General features: G+C 42.0%; 1 protein-coding gene across 2 annotated transcripts; it reads left to right on the top strand.

Moving 5' to 3' along the window:
* Positions 1-522: 522 nt before the first annotated feature.
* ttc22 (tetratricopeptide repeat domain 22) lies at positions 523-22,371 on the top strand. 2 transcript variants are annotated; one of them, XM_043700135.1, is made up of 7 exons: positions 523-1,230; positions 2,477-2,532; positions 7,023-7,138; positions 8,428-8,546; positions 11,982-12,143; positions 15,140-15,292; positions 15,416-15,500. In XM_043700135.1, exons 1-7 carry the CDS (start codon positions 673-675, stop codon positions 15,464-15,466), a joined length of 1,215 nt encoding a protein of 404 aa, XP_043556070.1. In that variant the 5' UTR covers positions 523-672; the 3' UTR covers positions 15,467-15,500. The 2 variants fall into 2 exon arrangements, with proteins under 2 accessions (XP_043556070.1, XP_043556069.1); XM_043700134.1 differs by lacking the exon at positions 15,416-15,500 and adding an exon at positions 20,341-22,371 and having other exon boundaries at positions 524-1,230.
* The last annotated feature ends 355 nt before the right edge of the window (positions 22,372-22,726 follow it).

Raw genomic sequence — 22,726 nt, 5'->3', positions numbered from 1 at the left:
AAATAACTTGATCGTTTGTTGAGTCTTTCATCTGTTTGAATACCATGATAGTTTCACTTCTTTCATATATTGTCTAGCTAACACCAATTGTTACAGCTAACCTGAGAATGCAATTTTTAAAAAAAGGTTTTGTGATTTACACATGAAAGAAGTGAAACTATCATGCTATTCGAACAGATGAAAGACTCAACAGACAATCAAGGTATTTTTCAATGTATAATTTCAGTTACATCACATTGTAAATTTTTGCTATAAATTCTGTGCCTTACGATTGTGCCCTCCACAACCACCTGAAGGAGCGTCGCTCCGAAAGCTAGTGCTTCCAATTCAACCTGTTGGACTATAACCTGGTGTTGTGTGATTTTTAACTTTGAATACGACCAGCCTCTAATTGTCTGGGTTCGAGAATTACGGGGATTAATGACCCCACAAGATATGAAAATCTTTCTCATCGTTGTCATAAATTGTCTCCACTTAAATAAGCCTGCAGTAATGAACTCTCTTTAAGTTACAATGAAATGTGCCACCGAATAAAGTAGGAAGAGTTAGGCTGTCAGTGCACACCCATGTCAAGTCCCTCCCACACTGGAGAGTCCAGGAGACACACGGAAGATGAACCTTCTATATTTGGACCACATGTGTAAATAGAAAGAGTTTCTTCTTCAGTAAAGGATGGGGGAAGACACAGAACGCGACATCGAGGAGATCATTCAGGAGATGGATTACATCCCCGGGCACTTCCACTTGGAACTGAATTTAAACTTCGAGCCTCTCCAACCCGAGAGGCTGCGGCGGAGAGACGCGAAGCTGAAGCGGGAGAGCTTGCAGCTGGAGGCGGAGGATGGCGCTCAGCGCTTCGCTGTGCGGAACCTGCTGGGGGTCTTCGCCTTCTACCTGGAGGAGTACCCGGCGGCCGAGGAGATCTTTTCTAGCGTCTGCCAGGAGGAGCCGGGCAACCTTAATGCCTGGGCCAACCTGGGCTATGTGTACGACCGGCTGCAGAAGGAAGGGCAGGCGGCCGAGTGCCTGGAGCGGCTCTCCCAGCTGATGGCTGGGGAAGAGGGGGGCGAGGCCGAGTCCCTGAGCCCGCTCCGGGCGGCCAGGTGCCTCGCTGAACAGGCCTATGCCAGCGCCTTCGATGTGGGACTGCAGAGCGAGGAGGAACACGCTACGAAACTGAGCACAGCCATCAAACTCTATGATAAAGCCTTGCGTTATGGCAAGAACATGGTGAGGCAGAGGGAGATGTGGTCCTCTCATGGGCTTTTTGCAGCTGGTGCCTTCATTGATGACAGTTTATTTTCTCTTATTCCACCAGTCTGTGAGACCACAAATTTAAAAAAATGTTTATCCCTAATTGCGCTCGAGAAATTGCTGTTGAGCCACCCTTTTTCATTGCAATCCGTGGGAAGGGTCTGGCACTGCTCAGGGACTGAACCCCAAGAATTTGACCCAGATCTAGTTTCAAGTTCAGGGTTCTGGAGGGAAATTTGCAGGTGATGATATTCTGAACTGCTATCCTTGCCTTTCTACAACGATTCTCCCTCATCCAACGTTTCAGAAATAATCCTCTTTCCCACCTTCCAGCCTGGCCTGAAGTATCTTTAAGGTGTGAGATCAAATATAGAAGGTGTAAACTTGCTCCTTCCTCTAATATTAGCGTTGCAGCAAACCTTTCATTACTTCAATTTGGTGCAAGATAGTCAATAATAATAATTTAAAAAGTAATTGCCCATATAAAAGGGTAGATGGTTCTTCAGACCTGATGATGAAGTGGAAACTTTCAAAAGGGAATTGGATATTTAGTTGAATTGGAAAAAATTGCAGGTCCACATGGAGAGAACAGGGAAGTGGGATTATTTAAAATTATTTCAACAAGGCATGATTGAATGAGCTCTTTCTATGCCGTGTAGTTTTGAGGAAATTAGTCTCTTACAAGATAGATGGTTACTTGATCCCAAGTTTCTGTCATTGCTGCTGTATTTATGATCAGTTAGCTCAGTTGGATGGATGGCTAGTTTGCCATGCAGAGTGATGCCAGCAGCATTTAACTATAAATTCTGTGTCCTATGATCCTATCCCACCAGCTATCTGATGAAGGGTCAGTTAGACTCGAAATTCTCTCCTTACAGATGCTGCCAGACCTGCTGAGATTTTCCAGCATTTTCTCTCTTTGGGCTCTGAAAGCTTGTTGGACTATAACCTGGCGTTATGTGATTTTTAACTTGTTAAGAGTATGATGACTTTGGCTATTAATGGCCAATTGTGTAAGTAGCCCCAGAGAACCAAGAGAAGGATCTTCAAGTTATGCTGTCAGCATAATAAACATTGTAAGGTTAAACTATATTATACGTATATTTAAGAATGAGAATCCACTTTTACTGAGCTTCCAATTTGAAAGCCAATATTCCAACATATATACAATGGGTTGAATGGCATCCTTCTGTGCTTAAGTTTCTATGTTTTTTTATTGCAGATAACATCAGAAGAAAAAAGGAGTTGGTATTTCACAATGGCCATCATGTATATTAGGTAAGACAATTTGTCACTTCGCAGCTAATCCTTACATAAAATTGCATTCACTTGCCAAATATCATCTATTGCGATCCAAAGATCAGTGAGTCCTCTGTGTCAAGATAAAAAGAATTCTGCTAGATAAACCCAGTGTCATTGGCAGATATTCACTGAAATAAATACATGAAGGAGAAAGGAATAAAGTGATCTAGTGAGATGTGGGAGTACATAGATATGGAGTAAAACATTGACATTGTCTTATTGGACAGCATAGCCCAGTTTTAATATAAGAAGTAATCTGTTACTGCATATATTTTACTGGACTGGCTGACATATCAGATAGATGAGGAAAAGCCAGCAGTAGGAAGGATGTGATTACATTGGAGGCGGTGCAGAGAGGATGTGCAAGGCTGTTGCCTGGGATGAAGTGGTTTAGCCATGAAGACAGGCTGAATAAGCTCGGATTGTTTTCTTTAGAGCAGAGAAGGCTGAAAGGTGACTTAATTGAGGTGTATACGACTGAGGGCCATGGGCAGGGTAGGCAGGAAGCAGCTGTTCCTCTTAGTTGAAGGGTTAATCAAGGGGGCATAGTTTTAAAGTGAAAGCAGCAGATTTAGAGGATATTTGAGGATTTATTTCACCCACAAATTGGTGGGAATTTGGAATGCATTACTTGGAATGGTAGTTGAGGCGGGAAACCTGCCAACCTTTAAAAAGTACCTGGATGAGCACTTGAAATGTCATAACATTCAAGGCTCTGGACAAAGTACCAGAAAGTGGGACTAGTGTAGATTTACAGAATGTTATTTTTCAGTGCAGACTTGATGGACTGAAGAGTCTTTTCTGTATTGTATGATTCTATTATTCTATCTCTGTGCCTCTCCTTGAAAAACCTTCGTCATTTTCATCTGTTCAGGAAACTTTCAGCCACTGTGTTAGTTCTCTCTTCCTGTTTGAGCATCCAAATTCTATTTCTTTACAGTAAAGGAGGTTTGACACGCAAGTAATGGCTGCTTTCTTTCACAACATTATTGTGAGTTGTATGAGCACATGGCAGTAGCTGGCATGTTGGATTGTTCAAAATGACCAGTTATGGAGTCATAGAGTCATAGAGCTGTACAGCATGGAAACAGACCCATCGGTCCAACTTATCAATGCCGAACAGATATCCCAACCCAACCACCTAGTCCCACCTGCCAGCACCCGGCCCGTATCCCTCCAAACCCTTCCTATTCATATACTCATCCAAATATCCTTTAAATATTGCAATTGTACCAGCCTCCACCACTTCCTCTGGCAGCTCATTCCATTCACGTACCACCCTCTGTGTGAAAAAGTTGCACTTTAGGTCTCGTTTGAAACTTTCCGCTCTCCCCTTAACCCAATGCCCTCTCTAGTTTTGGACTCCCCCACCCTGGGGAAAAGACTTTGGCTGTTAACCCTATCCATGCCCCTCATGATTTGCTGTTGCTGGCTCTTCAGTTTAAAAATTTTGAGTTGCTACACAGGCAACATTCATGCACTTATTTAAAGAAACAGAAGCTTACATTCATCTTGTGTGATTTTTGATATTTGATTTCATGTTCATGTTTCTAAAATTACTGTAAAGGTTCCTCACAAGTACTTAGAACATAGAACAGTACACCACAGGAAGAGACCTTCGGTCCATTAGGTCCATGCCAACCACGATACCATTCTAAACTAATCCCATCTTCCTACACATGATCCACATCACTCTATCCTCTGCATGTTCAAGTGTATGTCTAAATGCCTCTTAAACTTTGCTTCTAGCACCTCCTCCGGCACTGTCTTCCAGGCACCTACCCAATTTTATGGTTTTTTAAAAAAAAAACTTTCCTCATACATTTCCTTGACGTTTTTCCACTCTCACTTTAAACTTATGCCCCCTAGTATTTGACATTTCTGCCTTGAGAAAAAGGCTCTGACTGTCCAACCTATCCATGCCTCTCAATTTTATACTTGTACCAGCCTCCGATGCTCTAGCAAAAACAATCCAAGTTTGTCCAGCCTCTCCTTATAGCTAATACACTCCAATCCAGGCAACATCCTGGTAAATCTCTTTTGCACCCTCTTCCAAAGTCCCCACATCCTTCTGATAGTGTGTCGGCCAGAACTGCATGCAATGCTTCAAGTGTGGCTTCACTAAAGTCTAATACAGCCGCATTGTAACTTAGCAACTTTTATACCCACCGCCCCGAATGGTGGAGGCAAGCATGTCATTCACCTTCTTTACCACCTTATCCACTTGTGTTGCCGCTTTCAGGGAAATATGGACTTGGACCTGAAGGTCCCTCTGTTTTTAATGCTCCTAATGGTCTTGCCATTTACTGTAGACTTTCCTCTTACATTTGGCCTCTCAAAATGCATCACCTCATGCTTGCCATTTCTGCATCCAACTTTCCAACTGATCTGTATCCTGTTGTTTCCCCTGATAACCTTCCTCACTAACCAAAACTCCACAAACTTTCAAGTTGTCTGCAGTATTACTAATCAGACCATCCACAATAGGAGTACCAGAACTGATCCTTGTGTGACACCATTGGTCACAGACCTCCAGTCAGAAAAAACATCCCTCCACAACTACTTTCTCTCTTCTATGGTCAAGTCAATTTTGAGTCAAACTTGCCAACTCACCATGGATTCTTTGCGACTTAAACTTCTGGACCAGCCTACCATGAGGGATCTTGTCAAATGCTTTAGTAAAGTCCATGTAGACAACATCCACTGCCCTACCCTCATCAATCACATTCATCACTTCCTCAAAAAAACTCAATCAATTTTGTGAAACAAGATCTCCCCTGCGCAAAACCATGCTGACTAACCTTAATAAGTCAATTCTTCTCCAAATGTGAGTAAATCCTGAACTTATGAATCTTCTCCAATAACTTGCCTCCCACAGATATAAGACTCCACTGCCCTATAATATTTTTGGATTCTCCCTGTTGCCCTTCTTCAATAAAAGAACAACGTTGGCTATTCTCCAGTCTCTGGGACCTCGCCTATGGCTAAAGAGGATACAATGATCAGTGTCAAGGTCCCAGCAATCTTCTCCCTTGCTCCCCTCAGTATCCTGGATAGATCTCATGAGATTAGACTGCGAGGCAGCAGTGCTAACCACTGTGCCACCGTGCCGCCCACTTGGGGGAGATCTTGGGGGAGATCTTGGGGACATATCTACCTTAATGTTTTCTAGACACCCAAAACACCCTCAACACACTCCTCTCTCTAATCTTACCATCACTGATACCTTCACCTTGGTGAATACCAATATAAAGTACTCATTAAGGACCCTACCCACTTCTCCTGGCTTCATGCATTACTTTCATTCTTTGTCCTTGAGTGGACCTACCCTTTCTCATGTTAGCCTCTTGTTCCTCATATGTGTATAAAATGCTTTCGGATTCTTCTTAATTCAACTTGCCAAGGATATTTCATGACCCTTTTTTAGACCGCCTAATATCTTGTTTCCTTTGTACTTCACAAAAGCCTTGTTTGGTTTCAGTCTCCTAAACGTTACATATGCTTCCTTTTCCTTTTTGACTACTACAGTACCATAAGAACTCCTTCACTCTTCTGGGTTTTTATCCCCGCCTGAATCAATCCATTCAGAGATGTTATTACACAACTCTGGAGCAGATAGGACTTGAACCCAAGCCTCGTAGCTTAGAGGTAGTGACACTGCCACTACACCACAAACTCCCTTTAGGGCAATGTCCTAGTCCAAACCATTTTCAGCTGCTTTCTAATGACCTTCCCCCATTGTAAGGTGAGAAGTGTGAACGTTTGCTGATGATCACACACGTTCAGCAGCATTCACGATGAGTCTCCTACTGAAACAGTCTGGGTTCATATGCAGCAAGACCTGACAAAATTCAGGCTTAGGGTGACAAGTGTCAAGCAACATTCAAGCTGCACAAGTACCAGTACTAATGGGAATGTACTTTAACACTGTAAAGATTGCAGATGGTCCCCAACTTACGAACATTCATTTATGAACGAGATCCCACACGATGGTGTATTAATATTAATATGAAGGTTAGCTTTTACATATGAGTGGCTATTCTATGTTATACTCTACTGTGTGCCAACTTGCATAAAAATTAACTTACAAATATCCTTGTGAACGGAAAATATTTGTAACCTGGGGACTGCCTGTAGTTATGAATTCGGCTGACTGGGTCACATTTATATGATCCTGCTTCTAACAGTTATCATTTTTGGGATTAAGACAAATAATGTAAGATGAAATACTGGGATGAGGTTTGATGCATCAGACGAAATAGTGGAAAATTCTGTCTGTTATCACATGGCCCCACTAATGATATTATGACATTGCGTACTACTTTTCTCTCTGCCCCAGAAATGCTCCATTCCCTGTGTTGTCTGTTCCTGGTGGAGTCTTGGCTAATTTTCTTACCAGATGATGTTTGTCTAATCTGAGAGTGAAAGAGCTAATGCTTTCTCTTTCTTTTCTTTTCCTCCCGTAGACTGGATGGAATGTTAATGAACAAGGATCCCTACGCTTCTAAACGACTACTGTTTCTCAATAGGTCATTAGTATTACTACGGGAGGTTCTGAAGTCTGACAGTGCTCAATATAAAGGTAGTATAAGAATTGGTGAACCCCCCTCCCCCAGCCTTTAAGATTGAAAGTTGCATAGCAGTGATAATAATACGTTTGTTTAAACCTTTGCCAATGTATCAATATTTATAATGTACAAACAAAAGAGCCAATACATCTATGTTCTGAGCAGAAATGAGGCAGACAGGTAGTTTAAATTGACCAATGATTTACTGGTTCGCATTCTTTTTTTTTCAACAGAAATTCCCTTCACTGATTTGAACCTGAATGTCAAGAACTTTTCCTTTGTTTATTGGTCATGTCCTCCTACTGCCCAGCAATTTTCCACTTCCATCCGACTGCAAATTGTCACAGTTTTGGAAGGAACGTGCAATAAAGTCTGGGAATTAGTCACTCTGGCCTCACACTGCCAATTTTAGGTCTTCTTTATCCCCCAAACTTCTTGACTCTCCTACTCCTCCAGTTTGTACCTGGGTTCAGAACTAGGTGAACGTTATGAGAGAATGATGTTCTGAGCAACTTAAGAAGCTGAGGCAATTGGGAAATATCTTACCGAGTTATTTATTTCAAATAAACAGACTAGGGACTGAATATGGTTTGACGTATAATCCTCTGCAAATGGATTTGTAATGTGACTGTCATGTACTTACACTTATAATGAATCTCATTTGAAATAAATGAACAGAAGTAGCCTATTTTCTCCTGGAGCATGTTTTGCCATTCGGTGAGAACATGGCTAGCCTGTAGTCTAACTCCAGGTACCTGCCTTTGTTGTATTTCCTTTAATAACTTTGATTTTAATGTTAAAACTGTTTTTTGTTAACAATAAATCTAATGATTATTGCCACTTACATAACAGTATTCCAGACTTCTGCCATGTTTTCTGTGCAGAAGTGTTTCCTAATTTCACTCCAGAGGTATCTGGCTTCAATGTTTAAATTATGCCCCTTGTTGCAGAGTTCTGATGGACGGAAATAAATTCTCTCTACCCTTTTTTGATGACTTGAGAACATTAATCATAATCACAAAGTATTTGTTACAATTCTACACAAGATATGAGAGGAATGTTTTTAGGTCATGGTATAAAAGGGACAGTAGTAATATGGAAACAATATTAGCTAAGTGTTAGGAAACAGAGAGTAATGGTCCGTGGATATTTTATAGGTTGGAGGAATGTTTGCAGTGGAGTTCCACAAGGGTCAGCATTGGGACCCTTGCTTTTCCTGCTATATATTAATGATCTGGATCTTGAAGTGCAGGAGACAATAAGCAACTGCTCGGTTGTGTGCTCACGTAATTCTCTTTCCCAGCTCTTGCCTGGTGTTATTTGGGAATGATGCTGGAGCGGATGGACATCTTCCCTGATACTCCAATGGCAGTTCATGACTGTGGATTCTCTGGGGCTGATCCACTCGACTGTTATGGACAGGTGAGGACTTGTTAGTTGATTTTAGCCAGAGATGGGAATGATAACAAAAGATTGTTTTAAAATATGTTAATTATTGACCCATAGTCTGAGGTGGGGAGGTAATAAACAGAGAAGGGAGAGCAGAACTTATAAATTGCAGACCAAACTCCTTCTCTAAGTATTCTGTTCACACACCGAACAAACAAAGATGTGTTTGTAGCTGAATCTAGTTGGAGTACACACTCAATCAGGCAGATGAATTAAATGATCACTGTCTCAGATGTGATGTCCATAAAATTATTATTTTATGGGCAGCACTGTGGCACAGTGGATAGCACTGCTGCTGCACAGCGCCTGAGACCCGGGTTCAATTCCCGCCTCAGGCGACTGACTGTGTGGAGTTTGCACGTTCTCCCCGTGTCTGCGTGGGTTTCCTCCGGGTGCTCCGGTTTCCTCCCACAGTCCAAAGATGTGCAGGTCAGGTGAATTGGCCATGCTAAATTGCCCGTAGTGTTAGGTAAGGGGTAAATGTAGGGGAATGGGTGGGTTGCGCTTCTGCGGGTCGGTGTGGACTTGTTGGGCTGAACTCCCTTTTCCACGCTGTAATGTAATCTAATCTAATTATGAGTTGTGGCTGTGAGGAGAGATATCGGGAGGTTTGTTGACTCCTGCGTAAAAGAGTTGGCAGTTTTTATGTTGCTTTTTGGTTTGTGAACTGAGAAGTCAGGTGACAGTTTCTCTGTGCTAAACTGCTGTGGAAATGATGTTCTTATTATATCACATATCAAAGGACCTTCTTTAAAAAAATCAGCAATTATAAATAATCTTTGATACAATTAAACTTAACGCATTGTATTTTACAACACTGGTGACATTAAACATAAAGGCTCAGAATGTTATGGCTTATAATATAGAACTAAAATACTTGGGAATTTTCCTATTTTGGAATAGTAAGACAATCTTTTAAATTCAATGTGTTTGTTAAAAACAGAAGTAATGAGTTGAAACAGAATCTGCCTATGATAGTTTGGAATCAAAAGCTAGGAAGTAAAATGTTAAGAGGCTTTCGAAAAGGAGAGCATTTGAATATAGCTAGACACATCCAGGAAGTGGGAAAGGAAGAGATTCCAAACCTAGGAATGCTTGGATGACGAGATGGATTAAAATGAAACTGAAAGAAGAAGCTTATGACAAATGATAGGTGCAGAATGCAATAAAGAGCCATGCAATGTGAACATTGCACCCCTTTCTATTGAGGGGATGAGGGATAAATCTGGCAATGAAAGTCACTTTAGTATCAGTAGTGATAGAAGTTGAAGATAATAATTGATATTTAGGCTAATATTTAAAAACCAGAAAGAATTTGCAAAAGGCCAATTGCTTGTTTAATTAGTTGCAAATTGTTACAATCTGCAGTGCTCTATCTGGAAGGTTGGTGGAAGCAAATGTAATAATAATTTTCAAAACTGGGACTGGTTAGTTACATTCCTAATATACCATGTCGTTATGGTGACAGGAAAGTCTGACATATCTAGAAATTCTTGGATGACGAGATGGATTAAAATGAAACTGGAAGAAGAAGTTTATGACAAATGATAGGTGCAGATTACAATAAAGAACCATGCAATGCAAATATTGCACCCCTTTGTATTGAAGGGATGAAGATAAATCTGATTAAATTAAGTCAAAGAATATGTACTTTCATTCTGGTGTCCAGCACAAGCCAGGAGAATCATATGGGTTTATAAATGTACTGGGATCTGGTGGAATTATCCTCACCTGAGTTTCTGTGCAAAGCAAACAGAAGAACATTTCCATATTCCCCATTTGGTTCTTGCCTCATGAATTACCTGGCAAAGTCATCCTGACTCATTTCTCATTTCTGGCATTCACTGGCTCAATTGCGATAAGATCTAAATCCTTCTCAATTCATTAATGCCGTTCTGCACTACTTTGAAGATAGGAAATTGGCCAAGAGAACATTGGAATAATAACATTTCAAGATATTAAAGATGTGGATGAGGATTTCAGGCACAAGCTGGGGAATCTGATGCTGTTACAGAGATGGAGGTAAATAGTTTTGGAAATGGAGAGGACCTACAATTGAAGTTCATCTTGGTGTCAGATATAACATCAAACTTAAGAACAGTCTGCTTCAGTCCAGACAAGATTGCTAGGGATAGGAAAGGATTTGGTGAGTAAAGAATGGAACTTGTAGTGTGGGGAGGATGGTAGGGGGTTGGGGCGATGCAAAAGACAATGAGATTTGGCCTTGCCAATTTTATAATTGCTGGTCGAAATCTCTGCTCATTTTGTACTGGATGTTGGATAGCCATGACAAATCATGAACAATTTTAAGAGTAGCTAAGCTTTTTATAATCATGTTTTTCTTTCATGGCTTTCTTATTTTTTCTTGTTACCAACTGAAATTCCAGAAAGAAGCAAATGTATTTCTCATTGTATTAGTAAACATGTAGAGAATACTGCAGCCTCCAAGTTCATGAAAAGCCATCTAGTGGTAGCACTGTGCAGCTTCAGGCATCCACACCTATACAAGTGATTTGTGAAAGAGAATGATTTGGAGATGCTGGTATTGGACTGGGGTGTATAAAGTTAAAAATCACACAACACCAGGTTAGTCCAACAGGGTTAATTGGAAGCACTAGCTTTCAGAGCGCCGCTCCTTCATCAGGTGGTTGCAGCACTCTGAAAGCTAGTGCTTCCAATTAAACCTGTTGGACTATAACCTGGTGTTGTGTGATTTTTAACTTTGTGTGGTGCTATGAATAGGAATGATAGAATATTGGCTTTACAGCTTATTGGCTTAACAGCTAATTTTGCATAATTGCATAAGGAGCCATTTTTTAAAATTTACAATTGCCTCACTCTAAGTGTCAGCTATGACTCAGTTAGTAGCTGTCAGCTGCTGAGTCAGAATATAGTATGTTCAAGTTAAAGGCCTTGAGCACAAAATGCCAGTCTGGTATTCCTGTGCAGTACTGATGCAGTGGGGGCGAGATGCTGAGTCGGGAGCTGATGAGCTAACCTAGTAAGGCTCCAACTGGCCACTGTGCATTGGACAGGAATCAGTACTTTGTAGAAGAGCAGTGATGTCCTGACCAATGTTATCCTTTAATGTGGATCATGGAAACAGATCATCTTGTCATTTGCATGTTGCTGTTTGTGGGGGGGCTTCTGCGTGCAAGTTGGCTGCTGTGATTCTGATATTGCAACAGTGATTTGCCTTCATTGGTTCCAAATACTTTTGAGAAAACCCAGTAATCATGAAAGGTGCTCTATAAATGCAAGTCATCTTTGTTTTTTCCATCTGCTGTTTCAGGAAACTTGATATTTGACTTTAGTTGGTTTTTCAGATTGAAGACATTTGGAAAGTATCTACCTAAGAGCTTTAGAAATGTGTGCATTAAATATTCTTTCCCCCTGTGCATTTTCCAGGCGATTGAAATGGCAAAAACTGATCCATTCATTCTGAATCGGCTTGCTAAAGTTTTTCATTTTCTTGGAAAACAAGACATGGCGACTGGTATTTGTAACATGGCCTTGAATATTCTTCCAGACCCGGGAACAAATTGGCAAGCTTACAGCACGAGGGCGAAGGTATATTATTCTTGACATTTGTTGTGGCTGTCGATAGTGTTTGCACATGTGGCTGGGAGGGTGCACTGGTGTGAACAAGAGTAAAACGAGCTGCAGTAGACCATATAGCCCCTCTAGCCTGCTCTGCCATTCAATATGATCATGACTGATCATTGACCTTAACTCAACTTTCCTGTCCTTTTCCCTTTCAGATTTCCTGTAAGACCAAAGATGTCTCTATCTCAGCTTAAATATATTCAAATGGTTTAGTACTCGCAACAGTCCAGGTTAGAAAATTCCAAAGCTTCACGGCCCTCTAAATGAAGAAATCAGTACTAAACCATTGATTTTTCCTGAGACTGGACTCCCATGTATTAAATTCCTGAGCTGCGGGAAACAATCTGTTTTGTATCTTGGTGGGTGGGCTTCTATCTCTGTGGCCGGGTATTCTTCTGTCTGACAGAGGTGCACCTGAACAGCTGCCTACTCCTAACCCTATCACAGAGCCATGAAAGGGGAACCAGAATCATAAAAGTATTCTCCTCTTTTTACTGAACACAAATGAAGGCAGAGTCTGAAGTGCATTGTGAGGTGTCAATGGTAAGATGTTGATTTATGCCTTGCATGCTCAGAACATAAGAACATAAGCAACAGGAGAAGGAGTAGGCAGACTGGCCCCTCAAGCTGGCTCCACCATTCAATAAGATCATGGCTGATGTTTTTGTGGACTCAGCTCCACTTACTCGCCCATTCCCCATTACCCTTAATTCCTTTGCTGTTCAAAAGTTCATCTACCTTTCCTTAAAAACATTCAACGTGGTAGCTTCAACTGCCTCATAAGCAGGGAGTTCTACAGATTCACAACCCCTTGGGTGAAGAAGTTCCTCCTCAACTCAGTCCTAAATCTGCTCCCCGTTATTTTGAGGCTATGCCCCCTAGTTCTCGTTCCACCTGCCAGTGGAAACAACCTCCCCATTTCTATCTATCTATTCCCTTCATAATTGTATATATTTCTATAAGAACTCCCCTCCCCCCCCCATTCATCTAAATTCCAATGAGTACAGTCCTAGTCTACTCAATCTGTCCTCATCAGCCAACCCTCTCAACTCCAGAGTCAACATAGTGAACCTTCTCTGCATCCCATCCTTTGCCAGACCATCCTTTCTCAAGTAAGGAGACCAAAACTATACTTCAGGTGTGGCCTCACCAGCACCCTGTACATCTGCAGCATAACCTCCCTATTGTTAAACTCCATTCCTCTAGCAATGAAGGACAATATTTCATTTGCCTTCTTAATTACCTGCTGCACCTGGAAACCAACTTTTTGTGATTCATGTACGAGGACATCCAGGTCCCTCTGCGTGGTAGCGTGCTGCAATTTTTCACCATTTAAATTATGTCCATTTTGCTATTATTCCTACCAAAGTGGATGACCTCACATTTACCAAAATTGTATTCCATCTGACAGGCCCTCGCCCACTCAGTTAACCTGTCTATATCCTTCTGCAGACTTTGTGTCCTCTGCACACTTTGCTCTACCACTTATCTTAATGCCATCTGTGAACTTTGACATGCAACACTTGGTCCCCAACTCTAAATTCTGAGATTCTAAACTTTGAAATTCTAGCCTTGACCATGTTGTCAGCAAAGACTGGCGAAGTACACCTCCAAGAGCTAGGAAGGATATTTTTTTCTCAATTTTCAACAAAACTGTAGACAAGGTTCAGATGACTTTAGTGATGATGATCAAACAGAAGGAAAACTCAGCCCCTATTTGAAGCTGACTAGGCTCATAGCATATTTACAGTCAACAAAGAGCATGGAGTTTCAATCTCACCTAGATTTAACCACTATTTGTTTTTATACAGTTCCTTCCTAGTGGAAAAAAATATCCACTGCAATTTTGCAAAGTTGTAGCCAATGAAAACTAGCAGCAAAGTTAACTTTTAAGAAAAGTCCTAAGAGTTAAGAGCAAATTGGGCAGGCAGGAGGATTTGGGTGGGTGGAGGGTCAGATGGCTGGAGGCATTAATATGAAAATAAAACAAAGAACAGTGGATGTTGGAGTTCTGGAACAAAAACAGAAACTGCTGTTCTGATGACGAGTTACCGGATTCAAAATATAAACTTTGCTTTATTCCACAGATGCTGCCAGACTTGCTGAGTTTTGCCAACAATTTCTGTTTCTGCATTGATGCCAATGGTGGAGATACACAATTCTGGTTGCCATACTATCGGAAGGATGTTATTAAACTGGAAAGGGTGCAAAAAAGATTTACAAGGATGTGACCGAGACTCTAAGATTTGAATTATAAGGAGAGGCTGGATAGGTTGGAACTGTTTTCCCTGGAACTTAGGAAGCTTATAGAGATGTATAAAATTATGGGTGGCATGGATAGAGTGAATAGCCAAGGTCTTTTCCACAGAGTAAGGAAGTGCAAAACTAGAGGACATAGGTTTAAGGTGAGAGGGGAAAGATTTAAAAGGGACCTGAAGGGCAACCTGTTCACATAGAGGGTAGTGCATGTATGGAACAAGCTGCCAGAGGAAGTTGTCGAGGCAAGTACAATTACAATATTTAAAAGACATTTGGATAGAGACGTGAATAGGAAAGGTTTAGAGGCACATGTCCAAATGCAGGTAAATGGGATTAGTTCAGTTTAGGAAACCTGGCTGGCATGGAGTTGGGCCAAAGGGCCTGTTTTGGTGCTTTATTCCTCTGTGACTCTAAGCTGAAATTGGGACAAAAGTTGGAGTGGGGTCCATGCTCGAAGGAATCGAAGAAAATGGAGATAGGGATTAAAATCAGAATGTTTAATTTGAAGATACTATGAAACTTGAAGCCAATGTTGATCAGCAAGGACAGGGGTGTGGGTGTAGAACATGATACCAGAGTGGTTTGAAAAGTACAGAGTTGAAAAGCTAGAGTATAGAGGATTTCAACCAATGACAGATGTGAAAGGATAAACCTCTTGCCATCTTTATATCTGATGTTCTTCCATTCCTCCCCCACCCCAGATTAATATGAAAATATACACTCAGGGTCTTGAGCGGGTCAAGATGGGTCACAGTGGAGTGCCAGACAGGCAGCTACTAACCAAAGCAAAAGCAGATTTGGATTTAATATTGTCTGTGTGCCCCTGTCTAAAGACATACCTGGATATGGGACAGGTGAGTACTGTGTGATTGAGCTTTGTCAAGGTTTTATCTTCTGTCAGTCAGGTAGCATAATGTTTATATTCCTGGACTCCTTCTCCACTGAATCTCAGTATCACTGAATCCTCCCACCAACAGGACAGTCTGACCAGAGGGAAAAACACAACTGACCACAACCTCCCCTACTAATCTATCTATCGAAGATGCATCTGTACATGAAAGCTTTGAAAGGAGTAACAACCCCATAATTCTGTGGCGAGAGCATCATTTTGCCCATAGTCGATACCTTCCACAATGTTAATTGGCACTATAGTGTGTTCAATAAATTCAGAGTCAATCTCACAGCATAAAACTGGTCATCCATGAAGTTTTGTGAGCCATCATCATCAGCAATCTATAAACTCAGCATTTCCCTCAAACCAGGAGAGCAAGTCTTGTTTGGTAAGGGGTGCACAAGAGTGACTGTGACTAGACATTAGTGTTTAAACAGATAACTGGAGGTGGAGGCTCCACAAATCCACCAACCTCAATCACAGGAAGTGCAATACATCAGTGCAAAAGAAGCTTGAAGCATTTGCAACCAATCTGGAGTACTATGCAAAATATTCATCTTGGCCTCCTCCAGAGGTCTTCAGCATTACTGATGCCAGTCATGAGCCAATTTGATTCACTCACATGATATGACAAAAGGGCATACAACAAGAGCAAGGTGCCCTGAGTACAATTCCACTCTCGTGTGCTCTAGAACGATCCCCTAGTCAAGATGTTCCAGTAGAGCTAATACAGGTACCCATTCTGTCAGGACAATTGTTTTGAAGTCAACGGAATGCAAATACAGTGGGCTATAAAAATGTGTTCAGCTTGATCTTGTCCTGTTTATGATCTTGCCCACATTGAGATAGATTCAGCTTTTGACTCTGTGGTCTTGAGAATGAATTTGAAGTAATGATAGAAATTGCGTTTGAAAATTGCCATCGGCCAACTAGCAGCAAAATTTGTTGTTATATTTAATGTTTGGTGCCCCACATGGTCAGTGCACTGTAGATTAATATGGCTAGCATAGCCCCTTTTTAATTTGTAATGATTCAAATTAAAGCGGACCAACAGTCAAGCTTTTGTTTAAACAAGTTAAAGGTTAGTTTATTGCAAGTTATTACAGAGGATTCTGAAGGGATAGAATTGTTAATCAAATATAAGTACCAGGATTAAAACAAGTACACATCAAGCAAAAAAAAATCTTGTAAGTAGAAATTCCAGTCAATCTGTGGGATATATCCTTAAGGCCCATTGTTTGAGTTCAAAGTTTGTGCGAAGATTTGTAGCTCGGGTGCTCGTTGTTGTGGTTCTGTTCGCCGAGCTGGAAGTTTTTGTTGCAAACGTTTCGTCCCCTGGCTAGGCGACATCATCAGTGCTTGGGAGCCTCCTGCGAAGCACTTCTTTGATGTTTCCTCCGGTGTTTATAGGAGCATCTCAGAACTGACCGCCAGACTACTGCGACCCCTAGGACTCATAACGGCACACAAACCAACAGCCACGCTCAGACAACAACTCACCAGAACGAAGGACCCGATACCCAACATGAGCAAAACTAATGTAGTGTACAAAATACAAAATGCAAGGACTGCACTAAACACTATATAGGACAAACAGGAAGACAGCTAACAATCCGCATACATGAACATCAACTAGCCACGAAACGACACGACCAGCTATCCTTAGTAGCCACACACGCAGACAACAAGCAACATGAATTCGACTGAGACAACACTACTATCATAGGGCAGTCGCCTAGCCAGGGGACGAAATGTTTGCAACAAAATCTTCCAGCTCGGCGAACAGAACCACAACGTTTGAGTTCTTTGTTTAAGAGATTAAGACTTGAAGTCATATCCAGTAGCTGTGGTGGCTTCTGTAATTGGATAATTAGTATTTTTTTACAAAGGACAGTTGACTCTTGGAGAGAATCCCTTTTTTATCTCTCTCTGTATGTCTCGATAGAAACTCTCTGTCTAGACAGCTTACCTTTTTGAGTCATTCATAGTTGACAAGGTAGAATGGCCACTGTTATCAAGTGACCTATGCAGTGACACATTTCAGGGACAACTCTTTTCTCCTACTTTTTTTTTTGTAAAAGATGTTTTCTAATCGATGTGTTCAGAGATATTGTTACACACCTCGGGACTTGAGCCTGGGCCTCTTCACCCAGAGGAAGGAACTTTTTAAATTAACCCACCACTTAATCTCTCAATTTACCCACTAAACAAATAACAATTAATAACAACAAAAAAAAGGACAGAGTAGGAAGGGAGGGAGGGTACTAAATCAAAATAGAGTTGAAGGGAGAAATTGTGGTTCTAAGTCTTAGGTGTGGTCAATGCCCAATTTACATTGTTGCAATGAGTCACCATGAGTTTTTACATGTTTGTGCACGTTTCTGTGAGATCCTTGTAGAACTTGCAGTTGCACAGTCAGGTGACTTGTAGCAGCCACATTTTTAGCTTCTTACCCAGTTGCAATCAGATTAACAGTAAGTAGTGTAGCCTTTAACAGTCTTTCTCCTAAAAAAAAAAGCATCACCTAGTTACACAATCATAAAATGGTTGATCAGGAGGCAATGGCCTAGGCTGGGCTGTTATTCCAGAGACGAGAAAGTGAGGACTGCAGATGCTGGAGATCAGAGTCGAGAGTGTGGTGATGGGAAAACACAGCAGGTTAGGCAGCATCCGAGGTGCAGGAGAATTGCACTTCAGTCATAAGCCCTTCATCAGGAATGAAGCTTGTGGGCTGGGACTGAGAGATAAATGGAAGGCGGGGTGGGGTTGGGGGGGGAAGGTAGTTGAGAAAGCGATAGGAGGGTGAAGGTGAGGGAGGTGGCGATAGGTCAGGGGGGAGTAATGGACAGGTCCGGATGGCGGTTCCGAGTTGGAGGTTTTGGACTGGGATAATGTGGGGGATGGAGAAATTAGAAAGCTGTTGAAATCCACATTAATCCTGTCTGGTTGCAAGGTCCCAAGGTGGAATATGAGGCGCTCCTCCTCGAGGCGTCAGGTGGTAATGGTTTGGCGGTGGAGGAGGCCCAGGACCCTCATGTCCTTGACGAAGTGGGAGGGGGAGTTGAAGTTTTCAGCCACGGGGCGGTGGGGTTGGTAGATGCAGGTGTCTCAGAGATGTTCCCTGAAATGATCCGCAAGAAGGCGTCCTTGTCTCCCTGATGTAGGGGAGACTACACTGGGTGCAACAGATGCAGTAGATGACAATGGTAGAGGTACAGGTAAATTTCTCTTGGATGTGGAAGGATCCCTTGGGGCCTTGGATGGATGTGAGAGGTGTGGTGGGGGTGCAGGTTTGGCACTTCCTGCAGTGGCAGGGAGAGGTGCCAGGAGTGAGGTGTGGGCTGGTGGGGGATGTGGACCTGACGAGGGAGTCATGGAGGGAATGGTCTCTCTGGAACGCTGATAGGGGTGGGGAGGGAAATATATTTTTGGTGGTGGAAGTGGCGGAGGATGATGCAATGTATGCGGAGGTTGGTGGGGTGGAAGTTGAGGACCGGGGGGTGGTTCTGTCCTTGTTGCATTGGGAAGGGTGGGGTTCAAGGGCAGTGGTGCATGAAGTGGAGGAGATGCGCTGGAGGGCATTGTCAACCACGTGGGAAGAGAAGTTGCGATCATGGAAGGATGCCATCTGGGACTCTCTGAGGTGGAATTGGTCATCCTGGGAACAGATGCTGCAGAAGTAGAGGAATTGGGAATAAGGCATGGCATTTTTGCAGGAGGTAGGGTGGGAGGAAGTGTAGTCTAGGTAGCTGTGGGAGTCAGTGAGCTTGTAATAGATGCCTGTGGCCTTGGGCTCCTCCACCAACCATTACCACCCAACCCCTGAAGGAGGAACACCTTATATTTTGCTTTGGGACCCTGCAACCACACGGGATAAATGTGGATTTCAACAGTTTCCTCATTTTCCCTATCCAAAATTATCCCAGTTCCAAGCCGCCAACTCAGCACCACCCACCTGACCTGTCCATCATCACTCCCCCTCTGACCTATCACCTCTCCCTCACCTTCACCCACCTATCACTTTCTCAGCTACCTTCCATCCCAACCCCCCCCCCAATTTATCTCTTAGCCCTGGACTACAAGCCTCATTCCTGATGAAGGGCTTATGCCTGAAACGTTGATTGTCCTGCTCATCGGATGCTGCCTGACCTGCTGTACTTTCCCAGCAGCACACTCTTCACTGTTAATACAAAGACCCAGGTAATGTTCTGGGGACCTGGGTTCAAATCATGCCATGGCAGATGGTGGAAGTCAATACAAATCTAGAATTAGGAGTCTAATAACTAGACTAGATTCCCTACAGTATGGAAACAAGCTCTTCGGCCCAACAAGTCTACACTGACCCTCCAAAGAGTAACCCACCCACACCCATTCCCCTACCCTATATTTACCCTTGACGAATGTACCTAACACTGTGAGCAATTTAGCATAGCCAATTCACCTAACCTGCACATCTTTGGACCGTGGGAGGAAACGGAACACCCAGACGAAACCCAGTGGACACAAGGAGAACGTGCAAGCTCCACACAGACAATTGCCCGTGATGGGAATCGAACCCAGGTCCCTGATGTTGAGAGGCAGCAGTGCTAACCACTGAGCCACCATGCCACCTAAATGATGACCGTGAATATATTGTGAATTGTTGGGGGAAAAAAAACCTATCTGGTTCACTAATGTCTTTAAGGGAAGGAAACTGCAAACCTTATCTATGTGTCAGACCTATACGTGACTCCAGACCTCCAACAATGTGGTTGACTCAACTGCACTCTGGGATGAGCAATAAATGCTGGCCGAGCCACTAATGCCCTCATCCCTTGAATGCATTTTTTAAAAAGTTCCCACAAATATTTGTTGTATACTAAACTGATGACTCTCAAACTGTTGGACCTCTTGTGGATTATGAACTTTTCTAGATATGTAAATTTGTTTATAGTCTTGAAATGCACTGCCACCCAAGTTCAATTTCATTGCTCCTTTTGGATTAATAACCTATTTCTGTATTGCTAACAGGTTTGTTACTACATGGGTGTTGATGCTGTGCAAGAACTCCAGTTGGTGGATGAGAATGCACTAAACAATGCTTTAGTTTTCTTTGCCAAAGCCATGGAGCTTGACATGGGAGACACGCTGCCCGAGATCCAGTTGCTGAGAGGGAAGTGTTTACAGGTCAAAGGGGAGGAGCACAATGCAGTTGAGTGCTTCAAGCAAGCAATTGAACTTGATGATGTAGGATCCCAGTACTCTGAGACATTCCGCTGCCTCATTGAATCGCTTTTGTCACTGTTCATCCAGGAGAAATCCAGTGAGGAAATGGTCATCCGTGAGGTGGAAATCTGGGTAGAAAAAGCTGAGGCAAAGTATCAAATGGAGAGAGTCCGACAGGAACTGCGCTTAATTTGCCGAAACCATATGCCAAAGATTTTAAAACTCTCCAGAGCTATGATCATAGCTGGGAAGCTGCGAATAGTAAAATTACTTTTGGAAACAATGAATCCTGATCACACCTGAGTTAGTTAGATTTCGGTTAAGTAATTTGTTTGAATGCTTTCACTACCTGTCTTTAAGCACTCACTACTTAAGGGTTTCTGCCAACAAACCTTGCCTTTTGTGTGGTGTTTAATCAGATGGGACAAATGTTGAATAGCCTGTGAATTGCAATTTAATCTATCTCATGTTTTCACCATTATGTTGCCCCTCTGTTGGCTGAGCTGCAGAAAAGGTGTCCCCAGTATAAAATACCAAATAGATGACAGCTAGAATTTGATTGGAATATGATTCTTTCAAAGTGATTTGTTCACCTTTTATTAAACACTCACAAATGTCTCCTAACCAGGCTAAACATACATTGTTTTTAGACACACAGGAGTGAGTAATGTGACCTAGATAGCACCTTCCTGATGAATCTCAGATCTTTTTGGTTTTCTGGAATTCTCTGGCAGAAATATTTAATGTATAAAACCTCATTAAAATGCCAGGTCAAGTGTAGTATTAGTTAATTAAAGGATAAAACACAACCCACTTTACTCAACAATGTGACTCAATTCAAACATCAATTGAACACCTACCACTCTATCAGATCATTTCCTACACAAGCCACCCTGGAACCCTTTGAGAGAAAACACTGTTTCAGAATGAGCATGTGGTGAGCATTAAGTAACTGCAGTCTGTATGAACACTGCTCTAAATTCATTCTGCTCTGACCACTCTAACTGGCAGAGAACAGTTTTATTGCAGTTCATAGAGATGAGAGGGGGTTAACTTAATCAATCATCACCCAGATCCTCATCTCACTTTCAGAGCATGTGTTGTGGTAATATGCCACAGATATAATAACTTGGACCTCACACTGGTAATTCTCATTGGCCTGTTGTTCATTGATTTTTCTTTTTAAACTTCTAAAATTTTGAATGCCAGCAGAATCACAGCTGTCTGATGAGATTGAACTTTTTGATTTATTCGATTTAAACTGCTTACTTGCAAAGTAAGAATTGTATGAAATTGAAAAGTATAGGAATGTGATCTAATGAATGACTTTGTACCCTTATTGTACTGAAGTACAATGCTGAAGTGATTCAAACAACAGATATCTTTGAGCATGAGTGCTTGAGGCCAACACTTCAAGCACAGAATTATTGATCTAATGAAAATGAACTTAGCTTCTCCAGGTGTGGTGGTCTACTTCAGCTGTTGCTTTGGTGACAAAGGGGGTCCTTGAGGCAGCTTCTGTGATATCTTCAGCAACTTGGTGTCCAGCCCAAGATTCGGTAGCTTCCATGGCAGCTTTCTGTGACAGCGGAGAATGTGATTCCTGTCTTTTCCTCAACCTTGGGGACCGATGAGCCGAGAATTGAACAGAGATGGACTTTGCCTTGAATTTTTTATATACAATTGCTGTTATTCATTTTAGGTGGTGGAGTTGGTGACTTAAACACTTCTCACTAATTTTTTTGTTAAAAACAAATGGCAATAAATTCCTATTCTATTCAAAAGCCAAACACTGGATGTTGGAGTATCTGAAATGAAACTGGAGAAACTCAGCAGGTTAGCAGCCACTCCATAGGGAGAGTTAATGTTTCGGGACCATACTGGGCTACAAGCATTAACTTTATTTTTCCTTCCATACATGCTGCCAAGACTTGTCATTTTTGTTTTCATTCCCCACAATATGGCTACTTTGAAGAAGACAATAGTCACTTGTGGTGAAACTGAGGAAATGTGGCTTTCCCTTCCTTCCGCTGGCTCTGAAACTCCTTTGGGATGTCCAACTAGGCTCTTTGACTTCAAAAGGTCAAATGTGCCATTCCTCTCTTCAAAAAAAGTTTAAAAATTTAGCTTTCCAACTGCACTACAAATACAATTGTTACAAACGTCAACAGCTTGAACTCTTCTAGCACAT

The sequence above is a fragment of the Chiloscyllium plagiosum genome, chromosome 11 (genome assembly GCF_004010195.1).
Source record: "Chiloscyllium plagiosum isolate BGI_BamShark_2017 chromosome 11, ASM401019v2, whole genome shotgun sequence".
Lineage (NCBI taxonomy): Eukaryota > Metazoa > Chordata > Chondrichthyes > Orectolobiformes > Hemiscylliidae > Chiloscyllium > Chiloscyllium plagiosum.
This window is presented reverse-complemented; position numbering and strand designations above follow the sequence as displayed.